The sequence below is a fragment of the Pygoscelis adeliae genome, unplaced genomic scaffold (assembly GCF_000699105.1).
Source record: "Pygoscelis adeliae isolate BGI_AS28 unplaced genomic scaffold, ASM69910v1 Scaffold445, whole genome shotgun sequence".
NCBI classification, from domain to species: Eukaryota; Metazoa; Chordata; class Aves; order Sphenisciformes; family Spheniscidae; genus Pygoscelis; species Pygoscelis adeliae.
The window spans coordinates 1,174,892-1,193,316 of NW_008824894.1; the positions used below are offsets into that span (position 1 = coordinate 1,174,892).

At 42.3% G+C, this 18,425-nt stretch overlaps 1 protein-coding gene across 1 annotated transcript in view; it reads right to left on the bottom strand.

The window, feature by feature from the left end:
• FASN (fatty acid synthase) overlaps positions 1–13,042 on the bottom strand; it is a 38,097-nt gene extending 25,055 nt beyond the window's left edge. Inside the window, exons 1-13 of the mRNA XM_009324556.1 lie at positions 12,881–13,042; positions 11,915–12,067; positions 10,420–10,593; positions 9,344–9,544; positions 8,766–8,888; positions 8,005–8,120; positions 7,613–7,747; positions 4,377–4,836; positions 3,839–4,026; positions 3,055–3,244; positions 1,498–1,592; positions 944–1,078; positions 440–643 (exon numbers count right to left, since the gene is read on the bottom strand). Coding sequence (XP_009322831.1) covers positions 440–643; positions 944–1,078; positions 1,498–1,592; positions 3,055–3,244; positions 3,839–4,026; positions 4,377–4,836; positions 7,613–7,747; positions 8,005–8,120; positions 8,766–8,888; positions 9,344–9,544; positions 10,420–10,593; positions 11,915–12,067; positions 12,881–13,007 — 2,301 coding nt within the window. The 5' untranslated portion in view covers positions 13,008–13,042. The remainder of the gene's footprint in view (positions 1–439; positions 644–943; positions 1,079–1,497; positions 1,593–3,054; positions 3,245–3,838; positions 4,027–4,376; positions 4,837–7,612; positions 7,748–8,004; positions 8,121–8,765; positions 8,889–9,343; positions 9,545–10,419; positions 10,594–11,914; positions 12,068–12,880) is intronic.
• Between the last annotated feature and the right edge of the window lie 5,383 nt (positions 13,043–18,425).

Below are 18,425 nucleotides of genomic sequence, written 5' to 3' on the forward strand. Positions count from 1 at the left end.
TCCTCCCCCCCCCCCCAATTTTTGCACACACTCTCCATTAGATCCAAACAATGAAATGCTTTTCTTACTCATTGCACAGTTCAGAGAGCAGACTATCAGCTGTCAGAAATGCATGGCAATGAATAAAGGCAACAACGTGAATGTCTGGATGCGAAAGTGGCAATGTGTTGGGATTTCTTTTGTTTTTTTAAATATTAATGTACCCCTCCCCAAAAACCCCAAGCTAAACAAAAGAAAAATAATTACACCAAAACCCACAAAAAAAAAAAAAATCAAGAAAATGTTAAAACTGGGAGAGACTCAAGAGTACTGGAGGAAGAAAGTGTTCTCAGAACTCAGGGGCGGGGGGAAGCAGTATTCCCCAGTCCTCAGACCTTCAATCTCCTTCCTGCAGCAGCATATCAATATAGTACCATACTGACACAATCAAATACAATACCTGTAAAAGAGCATGCGGAGCAATCTCTACTACAACAGCGTTCTCTGGAACATGCTTCAGACCTTCGTGGAACAGCACTGGATTCACTAGGTTGTTCACATGATACTCTGCAGAGGAATGCCTAGCCAGATCACTCTGCCACTGAGATTCAGGGATAGATGTACTGATCCATCGCGCTGAACGAGGTTTAGGTTGTGGAATGACCTACAGACAGACAAGGAAGAGGGACAGGAGGAAGAGTTACATGTCATAGATAACAATAAGATAGGCAAAAGCAAGCAGCCCCTCCTCTTTGCAGGCCATTTTTCTCAGCTTGATTGCTCAGGACATCCTTCCACTTAAGGTTTGAAGTCCTATGGCCTCAGGTCTCACAGAGGTCTACATGCTCTTCAAGAAGTTTCCTTCTCCTCCTAAAGAAAGGAGCCCCCTTAAGCTCAGCATCACCTATACTCAAATCCAGGTCCCCGAACATAAGCCATGCGAGCCATAGTTTGGCAATATTACCTTTTTCAGGGCACTGAGCAGCACTGGTGCAATAGATGCCATGTAATAGGAATGAAATGCAACTCCAGCACTGCGCACCTCCTTTGCGAACACACCATCCTTTTTCAGTCTGGCTACAAACTCATTCACAGAGTCCTAAGAGGAGGAATATAAGAGAACTAAAAATAAAAGCTCACAATGTATTTGGGATTGCATGAGTCACTGTACTCCCCCCAAGCCCTTCATCACTTGCCACTTAAGGGGAGCCATATCTGGGATGAGGTTATTGACCTTCTCAGTCTTATAATTTATCACTCATTATGCTCATGGCTATTAAGACTATTCAGCATAACAGACCTTTTATTACTAGCTTACCGAGGCACTAATACCACTTCCTCTTACAGAACATTTGAGCGTTTAAGTTTATACAATGCACCATGTCCCCTCCTGCTACTTTACCCCAGCTCCCCTTTGCCAGCAGCTGAGCTTTAACTCAGCTGCATGCTTTCTTCAAACCAGAACTTCACGAGTCCCAGTCGCAACTCCGGTATGCACAGTATCAGTTCCTTGCTCACCAGAGGCCCCGAAATAGTGACAGTATCTTCAGAGTTGTGACAGGCTGGCACCACACTTGGAGGACAGCACTGCTTACATTCTTCCCATGTCAGACCTGCAGAAGGAAGACCCCAGGACAACACAAGTGTTTCTAGCAGTGAGCCTCATAAGGGGAGGCAAACTTAACTGCACAATCACTGCGCTTAATTCAGTATTTTGCAAAACTGGGAAGGATTCTTAAGAGAAAGACAGACATTCCCCCTTTCCCCAAAAGTGATTCTGCAAAAGCTAAGGATATTTATCTCAGGGCTTTAACATGACATTTATCACTGTGATGCTGAGCACAAGAACAGAGGGCTGAATCTTTGTTATGATCCCATTAAGGGATGGGGTGGGGGGGAACCCACGCACTTTCAAAGAAGCTACAGAATTGGTTGTTTTGTCTCATCTTGCCCTTAGCAATCCGAGCTAGAACAGGAGAGAGAACACGTAAGTTTGACTCACAGAAACCGAGAGCCACAAAATATCCATAGAAATCAACTCTAGTGGCTTAAACTAGCTTAACACTTGCAGCATCTGGTTATATATTACATGGATACAAGTCACAGGAAGAACTTGAACTCAACATCAGATTACAAAAAATATTTTATATGCAGCTCTCCAAGGTAAGTTCTGTGATAAGTGTCATGTATTTAATGTCAGGGAAAAGGAAGCTAAATTAGGTAGGTAGTCCTTTATAGCACTAGTTAAAGAAGTCTCGGATTATAACAAGTGATCTCATCATCAAACACACTGCATTAGACCTGCAACAGCTTTTTTCTTAAGTGTTTAAGTTTTTAATTGACCACTACGTCCAATAATAAGAAACAGAAGAACAACAATGCTACCAATAATAATTTTATTTTTTAACATTAAGTCACCATGAAGCCACACCATGAAGACAAACTGCTGGGTCCAAAGCTCAGAATTTCACCCAATAGTGGACAAAACTGTATGACTTACAGAAACACTGAGCAAAGCTTGTTCAGGAGAAAGCTTCTTCCTAAGTGCTATTAGGCCCAACTAAGTTCTAATGGCATTAAGTTCCACTAGGCAGTTGCCCACTACATAGTAGTGACTTACTGGTTTCATGTCTCATTACTCTTGCAGACAAGCAGAAATATCTTTTTTTTTTTTAATAATTTAAATATATGTGTGCGTGTATACACACACACGTCTACATCTATCAAGAGACAAAAACCCCAGTACCTTAGATTTTCACTTCTCTTTTCAAGGAGAGTATTTATCAGGCCTCTGTCATTGGTCACCTGTTGATAAATCTCTCTATTTCCACTTAGTTTTGGTTGGATTACCAAAATTCTGCTGTATTCCAGGTCAGAGATTACTACCATTATATCAACTTCAATATTTAATAACCTGCTCTATGTCAGAAGGAAGAAAAGAGGCAACAGTAGCCAAAATTTTACAGACATGATTGTCTCCACCAACACGTTTCAGAGCCCAATTTTATCCCAATGCCACACAACAGAGATCAGATGTACTTTCCTGTATCACTCTTTTTGTAAGGGTATACCTACCAACAGCAGCCATTCCTCCTGGGGGCAATTTGGCCTCTTTAACGCATCGTCCCCGCCAATAAGCGGCAAGAATGGCTTCTTCGTGACTTAAGGAGTTATCTGCATAGCCACAAGCTAGTTCTCCCACTGAGTGGCCCACAATCCCATCAGGTTGCAGACCTGCAGCCTTCAGCATATCAATCTGGGCAATCTGCAAGGAAAAGTAGGATTAGTGATTCCATGCCAGAGTAAGGAGGTGTCAGGCCTCAGAGGCACGCAGCAGTAGCGAGTACATTATAAAATGGCTTTTTGGTACAGGCATTCTTCTTGGCCTTGCTGCTTTAAAAGCTCTGCCTCTGGTTTGTTAAGAAACAATGAATCCCACATTGACACCCGTAATAAAAAAGAGACTTCATTTAGCATCATTTAGTTCATTTGCAGAACAAGTTTTAGAAGGCATCTTATGGAACCTTGCTCCTTGGCACAAACGTTTACATGAAACTTAAGACGTTCCTTAGTCTCTTAAAAGGAGAAACTGCCCCACGTACACACACAGATACACACGCAAATCAGTTTAGATCACTATTCATCCAAGCATCTTGCAAGTGGCAGACCCCAAAACTGTCAAGGGTGCAACACACTCCTTCCTATCAGAGAGATATTTCTAACAGCTGCCATTTGCTGATTACACAAAACAAGCTTCCATTACTCAGTATAAAGTGTTACCGGCCAAACAGACACAATAGCAGAACATGCTTATGTGGATTGAGTCCATCACCCCCTCCACCAGTCATTTGAGTCTTACCTGAATAGCAGCTAGTCCAACAAATGCATGGACAGTGTCATCAAAAGTGTTCTCATCTGCTTGCAGAAGCAGGTCTGAGACCTTTAGGCCTGTGTTCTTCAAAGCCTCGTCGGAGCGCAATATAGACTGGCGAAACAAATCCAACTTCATAAGGCTCAGGCCCATACCTTTCCACTGTGTTCCCATGCCTGCAGGACAGGCAAGGAGAAAGCAGGCTTTAGTAATGCTCCATAGAAGGAGGAGACATCACACACTTGCTCTGGCAGTGAAAGAATTCTATCCGAGAGCAAAATGTACATTTCTAACATCCTCTAAATTAGGCACTGCTTTTTATTTTCCTGAACTTTACTATCATCAGAAGATAGCAAAGTTGGGAGGATTAGATAAAACACAGGAAACGTGAGTCTCCTAGACATATCACAGGGCTGCAAGATATTTCCTCATGCTAGAGTGGGAAACAACATTAGAGCACAGAATCCAATTGCTCAAGGCTCAGATCTACGCAAAAGCCCAGATCTACCCACTGCTGCACACCTACCTGAGCAGATGTACCAGAGCGGTCTACCAGATGCTTGAACTTGCTGAACCTCTTGTATGTCACTCTCAGTGCCAACTAGTGTGTAGCCCCTGTAGGGCATGGAGGATACAGGAACTGCAGAGATATCATTGAGGAGACTTATAAATGGGCCGCATCCTCCATGTTTTTTGCTCTCTTGAATTAGTATCTCCACGGCTTCCTGGGTTCTGCCACAAATTTGAACCAGTCTTGGCATGTTACAAGTCTCCAGAGGCTGGCGTTTCTTCTCGTTTGGTCTCAGAATGACATGAGCATTAGCACCTCCAAAGCCAAAAGAGTTGATACTGACAAGGCCACCTTTCACTGGTGTTGGTTTACAAACTACCTCCAAAGTGCCATCTTGTAAGGCAGGAATATTTGGATTTGGGGTATTGAAATGAAGATTTGGAGGCCACAGCCCATGTTCCAGAGAGAGAATGACCTGGAAGAAAAAACAGTGTGTTCTGTGCTCCACATTTTCTTGCAACAAACATTCTTTTGTTGTTATTGTTTTACTATAAATGACCATGTACATACACTAAAGCAACTCTCTTTATATTTGGATAAAGGGACACTTCAGAGAATAGCATTATTGATGTTACTGAAGTAGTACCTACTTCACCCAGGCAAATTTTAAGTCCATGCAGGAAGTCAGCAGTGAAGTTGAGGGTGGTAGTTTTAAGTTTAGCTTCCAGACCCTTTCTAACTGGAAAGCCATGTGGTCTTGCTGGAAAAGCAGCCTGGCTACTAAGAATATCTTCCTTCTCCCCTATTCAGATCCTGTCCCTTCATCACACTCTGCTTCATCTCTCCCCAGACACACACAGCCAACACAAGCTCTTCCTTATCACAATGAATGCTTCCATTTCTGCCTTTGCTGCAAAAGAGACAGGCTGAAGCACTGGTAAAGGAGTTTGCTTGCTGCTTTGCACTCATTTGTTGTCTTCTTGATCCAAAAAAGAAGGAACTGCAGACTGGTCAGAACTGACAGAGCCAAAGGGAAGTACAGAAACAGCGTGAGAGTTAGAATAGCTGTGCCAAAAAAAAAAATAAAAAAAAAAATCAAGAGCTCCCTTCTCCCAGCAGCATCTCTACAAACAGCCCATGACACCAAGCCCATACTCCTCTGTGGCACAAGTCCAGCAAATCACAGACTACAAGGTCAGTTGCAAACACTCAGTGCTCTGTATGTTTGGCAGTTCCTTCATCACCCCAAAATGGTCAGAGAAACAGATATTGGTTTGGGAACTGTTCTTCCACGTTGATTATCAGCCATGGCAGCCTACCGGGGAGAACAACTGGCATAAATGCATGATGTCAACTCCAGTCAGCATGTTTAAAGTTGCAGTGATGTAAGTATCTTCACGCAAACTGTCCTACACGTACAATACTATGTGCTATGAACTTGCTGTTGCTTTACACAGCATACATATTGGTACTTTTAAGCCTACTGTGGCTTCTACACAAGTTTGAGAGGACAGTGCAGTGAGCATACACCAGATTCACCAAGAAGCTTTGCCTTTGCTGTACAGCAAGTAATTAGGCAGGCTGAGTAGTTCAAAGGTACAGGTGAGTTTTCCCTCCCTTACCAGAATTTAACTAAAGTGGCCTTGGCAAGCCCTAGTTTCTTTCCTACCTATCCACATAATTAATGGATTCTCTTCAAGTCTGAAGTCAGATACTTTCAAGATCTATTTTCCTAACTGACATCTCAAATATAAAAGCATTTTATGGAATTCCAAAAGAAAACATTTATGGAAACTGCAGACTTCCTGAGACAGTTGCTGTCTAAGAGACAGTGGCCTTGGTCTCAAGGACACCTGATCTGCCATTCTAATTAACTTCCTAATCTTAAAATACCAAGTGCTGCCCAACTTTCAAAGAATCGAGAACAGAGCTTCCAATATCCTTCCAAAGCTTCGGGTGCTTTCAAGATGCCAGATCTGGAAACGAGACCTAACACAACTTAATAGAAGTATAGCAAAAAGATATTCTAGCAGGCATGATGGGTGCCATGGGCTCTTGCCTGCAGCTGTAAGTTCTGATACTAAGTGAGAAAACTGATGAGAAAAGAGTGAGAAAACGTAGTGTTCTTCAAAAAGAAATTGTGGCCCTTGTCTTTGCAGTTCTGCATCCTCTAAGAAACACAGACAGGGAAACAGTACCTCAAAGTTATGATCCTGTCCTGACAGATCACAGCAGAACTGCACTAAACAAACTGTTTATAACTTACAACACAGTATGGATGGAGAGGTTTGTTTTATGACTCGGTTATCATTCCTTTTATGAAGAAGGTGTCAGTCTGAGGGATAGAGGTGCTAAAAAAAGTAAACTTTCCTCTACAGAGAGACAGACACTCCTGCCTCTATGACTTATTTGCAGATGAGGCTATTCACAGCAAGTTGTATATATTCAGGTCACAATAACCACTTTAAAGAGCCTAAAATTCTAGCAGTGCCAGTATATGTGACTTCAGTTTGCGTGGCTCTAAGGCTGTCAGTAATAGGCTTACAACCAAGTGTGAACATTAGCTAGCTCTCTGCTAAGCAGTTTAGCAGTCAGAGCCAATAGATGATTGTCTGCCTACAGCAGTAGTTAGTAGGCTGGTTGCTAAGACAACCAGTTATTCAAGCCAGTAGCCTCATCCCAAAGAACTCACCTGGCTTCTTGCCAACACAAGAGAGAAGAGGAAGAGATGATACATCCCTGACAAACAGCCAGAAGGATCAGCTACTCTTTTGGCTCTGAAAGCCCACGCTGACTCTTATCTTTGGTCATTGCCAACTACTCCGAACATTTAAATCCCTCTACTTGTATGCCCCCCAAACCCAAATGACTTACAGCAGAGTTCTGTTGGAAGGTCCAGTGTAAGGATAATCAATAAAGTGATCCCAAAGCTTTTATTCTGAGCAGAGTTATGCTCCTGTAGCATTCAGTAGGAAGGGGGAACTAAAGTGTGTGTGCATGCACACAGCGGAGGGCCACCTGGGCATTCATGTCCAGCTTGCAGAATAGCCACCTGAGCTTTTAAAAGTATTTGCAGGTGAAGCAAGAAGTAGATAATTAATGAGAATCACCGGAGTTCTTCTCATTACCAGTTAACATCTTATCCTGGATCAGTGCAAGTTTTCCATAAAACAAACAAACATACATTAAAAAACCCCCACACTGTTGTGTTCCCTCCTTCCCCCAGTCTTCCTTCTCAAGCCACCTGTTACCTTGGCTAATGCAGCAAGCCCAGAGGCAGGCTCTGGATGACCCATGTTTGACTTGGTTGATCCGATCAACAGTGGCTCTCTCTCACACTGACATAAGACATTTACAATGCCATTTAATTCCTGTGGATCTCCAACCTAGTAGGAAGAGAATCAGAATGGCTATTAGCTAGCACTTCCAAAACACACCACGAAAGAGGAATCCAAAAGATTAAGATGTCTGGGCAAAATCCAGAAGTGGTGAAGCAGTACATATTCTAGTAACTTGTAGAAGGGAGAAATATAATTAATTTTGGAAAAACAAAGAATAATTTGATGGAAAAGTGTGGCAAGTGATGCAAGGGAAGAAAATAAGGGACAAGAGAACACTCCAAACCCAAAGGGGCCATGCTGACCTTGGTGCCTGTCCCATGAGCTTCAATATACTCCACTCCTCCAGGTTTGATACCGCATTCTCTGTACAAATCGCTGACCAACTGCTGCTGCATCTCTCCAGATGGGAATGTCACACCTAGGACCAAAATTGCCATCAATTCCTCTCCTATCAGATGCTTCCTGTTCTGATTTTAGCACCCTTTCAACTGCTTGGGGCTAGCAGGTCCAAAAAAACCCCAAGGAGACTTTTTCAGGATTTACACCAATGTTCTTAGCGCCAAACGCAGTAAGCCTCTCAGGCTCTTTGGAAGAACAGCAGAGGAACCAGAAATGGACCTGAAGCAATGAGTTAGACTAGTGTGGGAAGATACTGGTTAACAGAGTACTAGGAGATGTCTAGATCAATCAGAATATGTGAAACTTGGTGTCTCCATAACTGGAGAGGGGGAGAAATGGGACAGCACTAGGGCACGAGCCTTATAGTCATAAACATTTCTACCATCAGTGCAGAAGTTACTGTAGAGGTGTCCTGAGGAAGGCTGAACTAGCAACAGGACATTCCTGTTACTTTGTACAGGAAACCACTACTTGTCTCCTTCAACTTCTTTAAAAAATAGGGCCCTGAACTTTGCATTACCAAAAGAGAAAAAGAAAACACCAAACAATAAAAAAAACCTTCACACATCAAAAGAAGAACCCCACAACAGCTCATTTTTGATAACAAAGACTCTAGACTGAAGAGTTCTGTAGGTATCTCACTTTTCAGAGGCTCAAGCCCTACCTTGCTCCTTAAAGCCGTCAGTGTTACTTCCAGCATTGACTATTGTAGCATAGATCCGCTTAGCCATAGATCTCTTGGTCAAAAAAACAACAACAACAGCTTCAGAGCGACAATATCCATTTCCTGAGAAAAGAGAGAGAAGAACGAGTCACTAATTCTGCTCTGCTTTGAATAAAGTTGCAAAACACCATGCAGTAAGGTCATCTCATTCCTGAGCTACCACTTACAACAGACCGCTTTGAGAGTATGACTTATCCATTTCTTTAAAAAAAAATAAATATTTATGTCCTAGAAAGGCTCGCTGCTCATCACAAATGATGATAGAAAGTTTCCATCAAGAGACAGCTATTTCTTCTCCCCAGTGGCTGAGGAATGAACTATACAGTTTCTTCCCCACAGTTAGTTTTCCAGGTTCAATGGAGCATGCAACACAGATCAGGTCCAGGGTATGTCCCAAACAGCACACCTAGGAACAACTATGAGGTCAGCTCTTTGCTGTATTACAAGAATATCTGGTCACAGACTCCACAATAAGTTCCTCTCATACAACATGACAACCTTTCGTACTAACGCCTTACCTGAAGCATCAAAAGCCTTGCAGGCACCATCAGGACTAAGCAGACCCAGTTTCATGAACTGCACAGAAGTGTTGGGTTTCAGCAAAAGGTTGACGCCTCCTACTAGGGCTGCACTGCACCGTCCATGACAAATTGCCTTATAAGCATTCTCCAGAGCGATGAGACTAGAGGAGCAGGCCGTGTCAATAGCTATGCTTGGTCCTTAGGGAACAGAAAGGGAAAACAAAACCAGCTGATTTTCACTGTTTATTTCCTAGAGTTGCTCTCCAGAGACTACAGGATGGGATCACAAGAGAAACATATTCAAAAAATGTTAAATAAGAGTTGCTTCAGAACATAACAGGTAATCCTGATGCAATGGGAGACAAGAATCACCATCTCTGCCTGCTTACCAGGTAACAAGGGATGAGAAAAGTGGAAAAAAATTGCAAACAGTTTGGCTAGGAAAAAACCTACACAAATTCCATCTCTGTCTCCATCAAAAAGAGATGTTGTAGCTTCACAGGCAGGTCTCATCTCATCCCCATTCTCACCCTCTCCCTTCCTGGTGCTACCCTTGCCAGTATCTCTGTTCTCTGTTGCTCTTCAGAGCAATTCCTATCCCTCCAGTCTTATCTTCAATGCCACACACAGTTCAAATCATGTCTATGCCTTCAATTACATCATTGTGGTGGCTCTCCCACTTCTTCCACTTTACTCAAAAAGAGCCAACCGTTCCAGTCAGTTTGTCTCTGGGCTAGCTGACTTCTACATAGCTTGATACCAAACAGCAGTCTAAAGGCAGGAAAGGACCTAGGCCTTTTTATGAAGGCCTCCTGACATCATCATCTTTCAGATGAATGCCAGCTATGGCCAGCAGCAGCAACTGAGTTACAAAGCCTTACAATGAGTCTTATCCCACAGTTAGAACACCTTTTCTGCTTCTCATATGCTTCCTTAGAATAGTTGCATGCTACTTTCTCATCCCAAAAGGGGTCTATGTCATCATCTCCATCCCACTCCTCTACAGAAACTGTGGTACAATCATGCTCAAATTGCAATTGCTGATCAGCATTGACAGGTTTGGGGACACTTACCTGTAAAGTCATAGAAGTAGGAAATCCTGTTAGCGAGCATAGCACGCTGGCAGCCAGTCATACTGTATCCCAAAAGCTCTTCTGGATCTTGGCTAAGGGCTTCACCAGCTTCTGACCCACTGGCACCAACCCATACGCCTGTGTCTGTGCCACAGAGGGTGGCTGGATTAATACCTATGAGGATATTGGAAGGTAGATTACAGTAAACGAACTCACCTCCCCAGTTTGCCCCTCATTATATCAGGTGCGCTGGCACAGTTCATGAAATACTACTTACTGTCCCTTTCTGGCAGGCCTGCAGCATTGTTCCCCTGCCTATAGTTACCTTTTACCTGTTTCAGTTGCAGACTTTACAAGTCTTACCAAAGTTCTGGTAGACTCTGCAGTATCTGCTTTTGGCCAGAACATACTGTGCCCAGAGACAGCTTTTCAGCTTAGCTGGGCATTGCTGGAGTCGTATGGCAATATGTACCATATTGCCATACTATGTATGGACTATGAGAGACACAAATGCTGATCAGATAAGCTAACAGCTGACTTCCAGTGCAGAGAAAATGAGCAGACCAAAGGGGGGGTGGGGGGGGGAAATCACAGCACTTGGAATGTCATGTGAGTACATGAATATCTATCTCTAGCCACACACAAAGCCCAGATCTGGAGTACAAGACACAAAGGAAAACTCTTAGGCACAAAAGCCAACAATCAGAACAAGAAACAACTCTGCTCTAAAAAAAAAAACACATAGCAAGCTCAACTTGCAGCAATCTCTGCTGGTTCCTCTCTGTGCTTCAGGAGTTCTGGAGACAAGCTGAGGCTCAGCAGCAGAGGAGCAAGTGTTAATTTTAATAAGTCAGTACTAGTGATGTGGTTACAACTTTTTCCCATGTGCTGCTTCTGTTCAGACATGAAACTGATTAACATGAAGAATAAAACTTTTTGGCTCTGTGGGTTAAGTAACTCAAAAGCTCAAGACGCTGGCAGTGATGAAGGAAAGAGGCTCCTGTTTCTGAAAGCACACTTCCTGGGCAAACCTTCTATAGAGGCAGATCAAATGCCACAAGTTTTCCATGAACCTGACCAATAGACAGGAATACATCAGGCCATCTGCCATTCTTTTAGACCATGGATGAGAATTCTAATCAAGTCATCTTCTTTTTGCACTACAAATATGCCTTTAACAAAAGGATCTATTATGGAATATTAAGGTAGAGCAGAACATACAAAAGCTCTAGAACTGTTGACCATTTAAGTGTTTCTGTCATACTGGTTGTACCACATGAGGCAGGTAGAGATTTGCTGGCAGTCAGCATAGGTTTCCTAGTTTGAGTTCCAGAGAAAACAGCTTTGTTCTGACCCCCCGTACCAGTTCTTTGGTCTCCTCTCTACTGTGATGGCTTTCTCTTGTTAGAGATGTCACCACACAGGTGCATGTCTGCACCTGCTGCGCAGAGACAATACAGCACAATTCTCCCTCTTCAGTCATTCAGCTGCTTACCTCCATCCAAAATAGCTTCATAAGAAACTTCCAACAGCAAGCGAAGCTGAGGATCCATTGTATGAGCTTGTTTGGCGTGAACCCCAAAAAAGGATGCATCAAATTTGCTTATGTCCTTGAGCTTTCCATTTCTCTTGGGCAGACCATAAATTCCTGAGAAGAAAAATTCAACACTGAGTCACAGAATACTTCTGTTTTAAAGCAGCTACCAGCTGAGACAAAGCACAGAATGACCACAGCCGATTCTCAATTACATGTGAAACCTCACTTCCCTGTTGCAGTACCCAGAGTGCTGCATTAGTATCTCCCTACCCATCTCTCTGAATCTCATTTGGAAATGAGGACACTGCATTAACAAAAACAATTATCATTTTTAAGACTCTCCCGGATATGGCAGCAAAAGACATCTATCTAGTTTAAGCATTTTTGCTTTGGCAAGTTGTACCAAGCACATAAACAGAGTCCAAATCAGTGGTTCCAGTCAGTCACCAGATAGAAGGAAAACAAAAGCTACTTTTCACTTCTGCAAATCACTAGCTTGAATTGGATAGACATGTGCCAAACACTTCAGAAGGACAGTCAGACAGAAAAGAACATTGTAAAGAGCCATAAATCACAGGACTGGGGTCCCTGTGCTACTTCTGAACCCAGGAAAACGGCAGAGTTGTCTTACTGCCACAGCTATCAACAACAGGTACAGGATTCATGTTACCTTGCTGCTCTGTCAGCGTTCTTTTATTTGGAAGTAAGCTCCATATTTATAAGCTACTACTGCATGGGACATGACATTATAAAATGAATTGCATGAGACCTTCATGAAAGAGTTCTGTTCCTGAATTTCTTGATGATATATCAGAAGTGAATTCAGAAGCTCTGGCAGGGTTTTGCATCTGATAAGTCCTTTCCTTTCATAGGATAATTGCTCTAGAACTCAGGGCTCCAAAAGGAGACACAATAAGCACTCACCTGGTTTCCACCTCCGATCATCCTCTGTGACCATATCAACTCCATTAAGCAGGTTCTCCCAAAACTCTTGCAAGTTCTCCGATTCTGGCAGCTTTCCTGCTATGCCTGCAATTACCACGTCCTCCATCTCTTAACTTCTCCCTGCTGCTGAGATCCAGAAAGCGGCAAGACTAGTAAGATTTCACACAGAGAAGGAGAGTATATGTGTCTCTTGTCTTCCTGACATGTTGTGACAAACAAGCATATTTGCAGGAGAAACACCCACACAGGAACAGCCCATGGAGTCTCTACTACAAAAAGACATCCCAACTAATCAAACGGACCATAAGGTCCGTGGGGACAATGAGGATGAGAAAACGGATCTTGAAGGAGCGTCAGGCTCCGAGAACCACCAGTTTCTACACGACAACTAGAAAATGAACAGGTCTAGCTCTACCAAATGCAGAGCCTCTGTGAAGTCAGCAGAGAAGAAAGATTAACATGCTGGAGCAGAGGTGGGTGGAGAAATTATGAAATACATATAGTAAAACACATAATTACAAGGCAAACCTAACAGGTAGCAAAACAAGTTCTACGATCATTACAAAGTTAAATGCTAACTTAAGAATCAATAATCAGAAAGTTGTTGGGGGGCGGGGGGGGAACCCACAAAACCAAACAAATAAAAAAACCACACACAAAACAAAAAAATACCCCAAAACACACACACACAGAGGAAAAAACCTACACAAAACCACAAAGATTACAATACAACTTAGCATAATTTTGAATACCCTAAATAAGAAGTAAGTTTTACATATAAAGTGTTTCCCAACTGGATCCTGCACTGCCACATGTTTAGAGGACTGGGAATGGGGAACTGAGCACATGTGATAGAGAGTGGTGCTTTAAAATAAGAGTCGGCAGAACAGATCTGGATTCCAGATGGGATGAAAAACCCTAGCTGTTGTCCCAAGAAATTTGCATTCTAAGACTCCAATCTCAAACAACACAAGAGAGCATCACCATGCATAACGCAGCATGGCAGGCCATCTATACAGATCACAACACCAAATGATAGCTCATATATTACAGCAAACACACATTTAATTTATTTTCTATTACACTAAAAAAATATATTAACAACTAAGCAGAGAGAAGGCAAGTTAACCTGATGTTTCAGTTAAGTTCCAAGTATAGTTTGTAGACCCTAAGTAGGCAAGTTAAAGGAGGGGGAAAAACCCCATATATATGGGTTGGGTTTTTTTTTTATATATATATAAAAATAAACAAAAGCGGTTGCATGAACAAAAGAGGTAGTAAGCATTCACAGTACTTCCTTCAATAATCCTTCTGGTAAGTAGAGGCAAAATATTCTTTAACGTTAACGTGTGGGATTTTAACAAGTAAAAACTTGTTAAAACTTTCTTTTCTAAAAAAGAAAACTGGGTGCTCAAATAGCTAAAAAGTCTACCTTAATAACTTTGAAGGAAAGACTTTGCTATGGAAAACCTAAAGTTTGACTTCCATCACAGATTATGCTCCGTAGTGCCATGCAGGCACTTTGCGTAAGTGCTGCTGGTGCTTGATCATGTCCTCCACAAAACAGCACTAATGGGTACTCTTAGACGAGCACTTCATAGCTGTTTTTCCAACCCAAGACGTTTCATTTAGGCATGGTTTTGCAGCCTCTTTCAGGAGTTCCTGATGCTTTTGAGCAAGAAACAGGCCTCTCTTCCACCCACACATCGCTCAAGCGTAACGCCCTCCTGTAGCTGAAAGAGGTTGGGGTGTGTGGAGGGAAAGCAAAGCCCCCTGGTTAGCTGAGGTGTACACAATGCCACAGAGGTTGCCTGATTTCTTTTACCCTTCTTCCTTCCTTCAGCAGTTATCTTGATTCAGATCTGTGGAGTAACTGTGGAATTATGCAACACGCAACACTGATGTAGGAGAGATGATTACCTCACCCAGTCTGGCCCTTCTGGGAGCAGAAACAGAAGTGCTCCCAAAAGGACATCTTGGATTTCTGTGTCTTATGCTAAACAGCCAGACAACAGAAGTTCCATTCCACTCCCGTTGTTTATTTAAAAAGGGAAACGCTAAGGGCCAAATGCGCAAGGCCCTCACTGAGAAACTATTCCCCAAAACTGAAGTGGGTAGTAACAGGCCCAGTCCGCTCTCCTCTGAAGAGAAGCCTCTCTGTTTTTCCACTCACGTAAATCTAGCAAGTCAGTTATCTTACTGGCGTCACCAGCGTACCTGGATAAACCCAATCAAGGGCCACAACTCTGCTACGCTCGCAGCACAGGGGGCAGAGAAAGAATGGATCTCGGGCACGAAGCTTACAATCTAAGCATAAGACAAGAGATGTACAAGATGATAATGTGATTATGATTCCATTTTACGCCTCAGCTCTTTGGGCGATGATCTCTAGAGAGAGAAGTATAATTTGTATTTCAGGGGACTGAAACGTCACTTCTGGGATTGTTCCTTCCCATCCCACATCTCTCCCTGGAGTACCAGAAAAACTCAATCCAAGTATGGCCAATCTTGACAAAATGTTATTCCGAGAGAGTGAAGTAATGGAATTTATCAGCAAAGCAATTTTTGCCAACATGTTATGAATGTAGTTGAGCAAGACTGTGTCAAAGGCAGAGAAAAAGATGCTGCAGTAATCAAAATGTAGAAGAACAAGAGCCAAAAAGTTAATTTTAGCTGGGTGAATGGGTAAGAAGAGCCACTACTTAAGGATTTTTATACACAAAGAACTAGAAAGATTTAGACTTGACACAGAGAGCTCCAAATGCCTACATCTAAGACAACATACAAATTACGGATTTAGCAGCAGACAGTAGAGATGACTTGCTGTGGAAAACAAGAGTGGGAAGAGGAAAAAGTCATGAATATTAAGTCATCCCTGATTAAACAGTGATTAAAGTAGATGTTGCGGCTACCAACAATGTCTTTGGTCTTCCTTGACAGATAATAAGCAGGTAGACCATTTTAAAGTTTGACTTTACCCCCAAATGGTGTATTGTATTATTTTTTTACTGTGTTAGAGACTTTTTTTCTATAGAGCACTTTTAGGCTATACACAGTACATTGACAGTTCTTGAAGTATAGGACATAGCACAGATCAAGAAAGGAAATTATTTCTGCAGCTGATTTAAAGGAGACTTGACTACAGCAAATATACCGAAGAGATTGTTCCTACTACATTTGATGAGCAAGGTGAACAAAAGCAACAGGTCAAAAAAGGAGACAAAGAAGATAAAGAGGGACAAACAGGATTCTCCGATTTCTTAAGGCTGTATTTTGTTGGATCCAACCAGACATCTAACATCCTTTTTCCTCTGTTTACCCCACGGTTTTGCTTGAATTGAATTCTGTGAATTCTTCCTAGAAGCTTGCATTTTTAACTGAGAGGAGAAGGGGGAGAAGCAAACGCCCCCACCCCCCCAACGTATCAGTCCGACAGACACCTCAGTTAAGCATAAACTACCACCTCACTGGATTTACACAATATTTTTTGGCAATGATACTGCACTGCTGACTCATTCCGTTTGTGACTGGTAATAACCAACAATCCCTTCTGGTATTATTGACTAGTAACAACTTTCATCACTTTATACCTGCGCTCTGGTTATCTACCTCCCACATTAGCCACTTGACAAGGTTCGTTTGTTTATTGATGCCAGCTCCTTTCTCCAATCGTGTTATACCTTCTTAACCTTGTTCTCTATGTACTGGATACCTATTGGTATCATGTTAGCTTAACGCTATTATCAAACTTAAGAGTAAGTTGAAATACTGTTCTCCACTGCATCTACAACAGTTTTTTTTCAGTACCTCACTAATCCAGCACCAATGATGAATCAAGAAGAAAAGTATTAATCATTGTTTTCCAACATCCCTGGCAGCTGTACAACTTTTTTTTTTTTTTAAACAATAATTTTATCTACTGTTTCCCTAAAAGAATGTCTTGGTGCCCATTAAGCTCGTAAGCTTTTAGAGGGGGAAAGACAAAGAAAGACAAGAAAAAAGAAAAATAAAAAAAATGAAGGTAAAATTTTATTTCTTCTCCCACTCACACCCCCCTTGCCAACCGCCGAAGAGAATACTTTTCTTATTCTGCTGTACCTATGTCCACCTAAGGTTCAGTGAGGAAAGGAGGGGGAGAGGGAAGGAAGAAGAAACTGTTTGCAAAGAAACAGCAAATAAAACCCAAATCTTGTTTTGCCTGACACACAGTTCTCTTTATCTTAGACAGGAACACATCGCTTATATTTATTTCACTCTTATTTTGATGGCTGTCATCTCGGTGGGACAGAATCCTCAAAGCCAACTCTGCTACTGTTTCTAGGCAGTCCAAATCTTGATTTTTTTTGGAGCTCCCATCATTGTAAAATAAAACATCCATGACTCCTCCATAGTTCCCTTCAGCACAGATACTGACAAAAGGATTGCTTTCTTAGTTTTTCAGTATGACTACATCATAATCCAGGTTTCCTAATCTCCAATTATAATTTCTAAAATTTGTAATTAAAGAGGTCATTGCATAGGAACTGCACTTGTAAAGAGCTATAATGCCTGCCTCCAAAAAAACCTTTACAAAAATAGAGGCAAACGCAGGCTGCTTTTCGTTTTTTAAAAGCATTTGGCTACCATCAATCTGCGTGCTATAGCTTCGACTTAACAAAGACCTTTCAACTGTCTCTTTCTGTTTCAAGGCTGGATTTGTCCCATTGATCACAAGACAAATGAAAAATGGTAGTGTGTTTTCATATTTAAAATGCACTACTTAGCAGGAAACGCAATCTGTTCAGAGCTGTTCTTTGAGAAAAGTAGGTTAGATTTTGCTCACGGAATCCACACAGCTCTGTTGATTCCCAAGTGGTCAGAACTGATTTGTACAAAAATTTAAGTCCCCAGTATCACTATATCATGTTTGTAAAATATCCGTTCGTAACTGCCCTCCACGCAGGGACCTCTTCCTCTGAATCCATCCGCTAAATGCAGCCTTTCACAATGTACTATTATTTTCAGTTTGTTTCAAGAAGCACAGAGGCTGCAGGAAAAAGGTGAACCCTTTGCTCATGCGGCTTGAGGCTTTTCCTCCCTTTTGTTTTTTAAGGCAAGACACGCTCCAAAACCCCCAACGCCGCTCTCTGAAGGAGTGTGCAAGTTAACACACACAGCCTTAACACCGCCGGTTTCAACTGAAGCGTCCGAATAAAGCTTTTAGCTAGGAAAACACACGTTCAGTATCTCAAAGGGCCCTATGCCAGGGAAGAAACGTGGAACAAAAACCAAATAGGAGCAAAACCAGCACAAGAGAGAAGATGATCATCGCGTTGCTGACGGAATCACATAACCCAATCCAGACCGGTGCACGATCAGTGGGTTATTTCAGGTGGGCAGCTGGCTCACATCGGAGTTTGGCAGTATATGCGGCACCTTTTTTTGAGATGGTTCCCTAGTACCTACTGACAACTCACCTTTCGCAACAGCGAGCGCTGATCTCCTCCCCTGCAAGCTTCCTCAGCCTGCCACGCTAGTGCTCTTA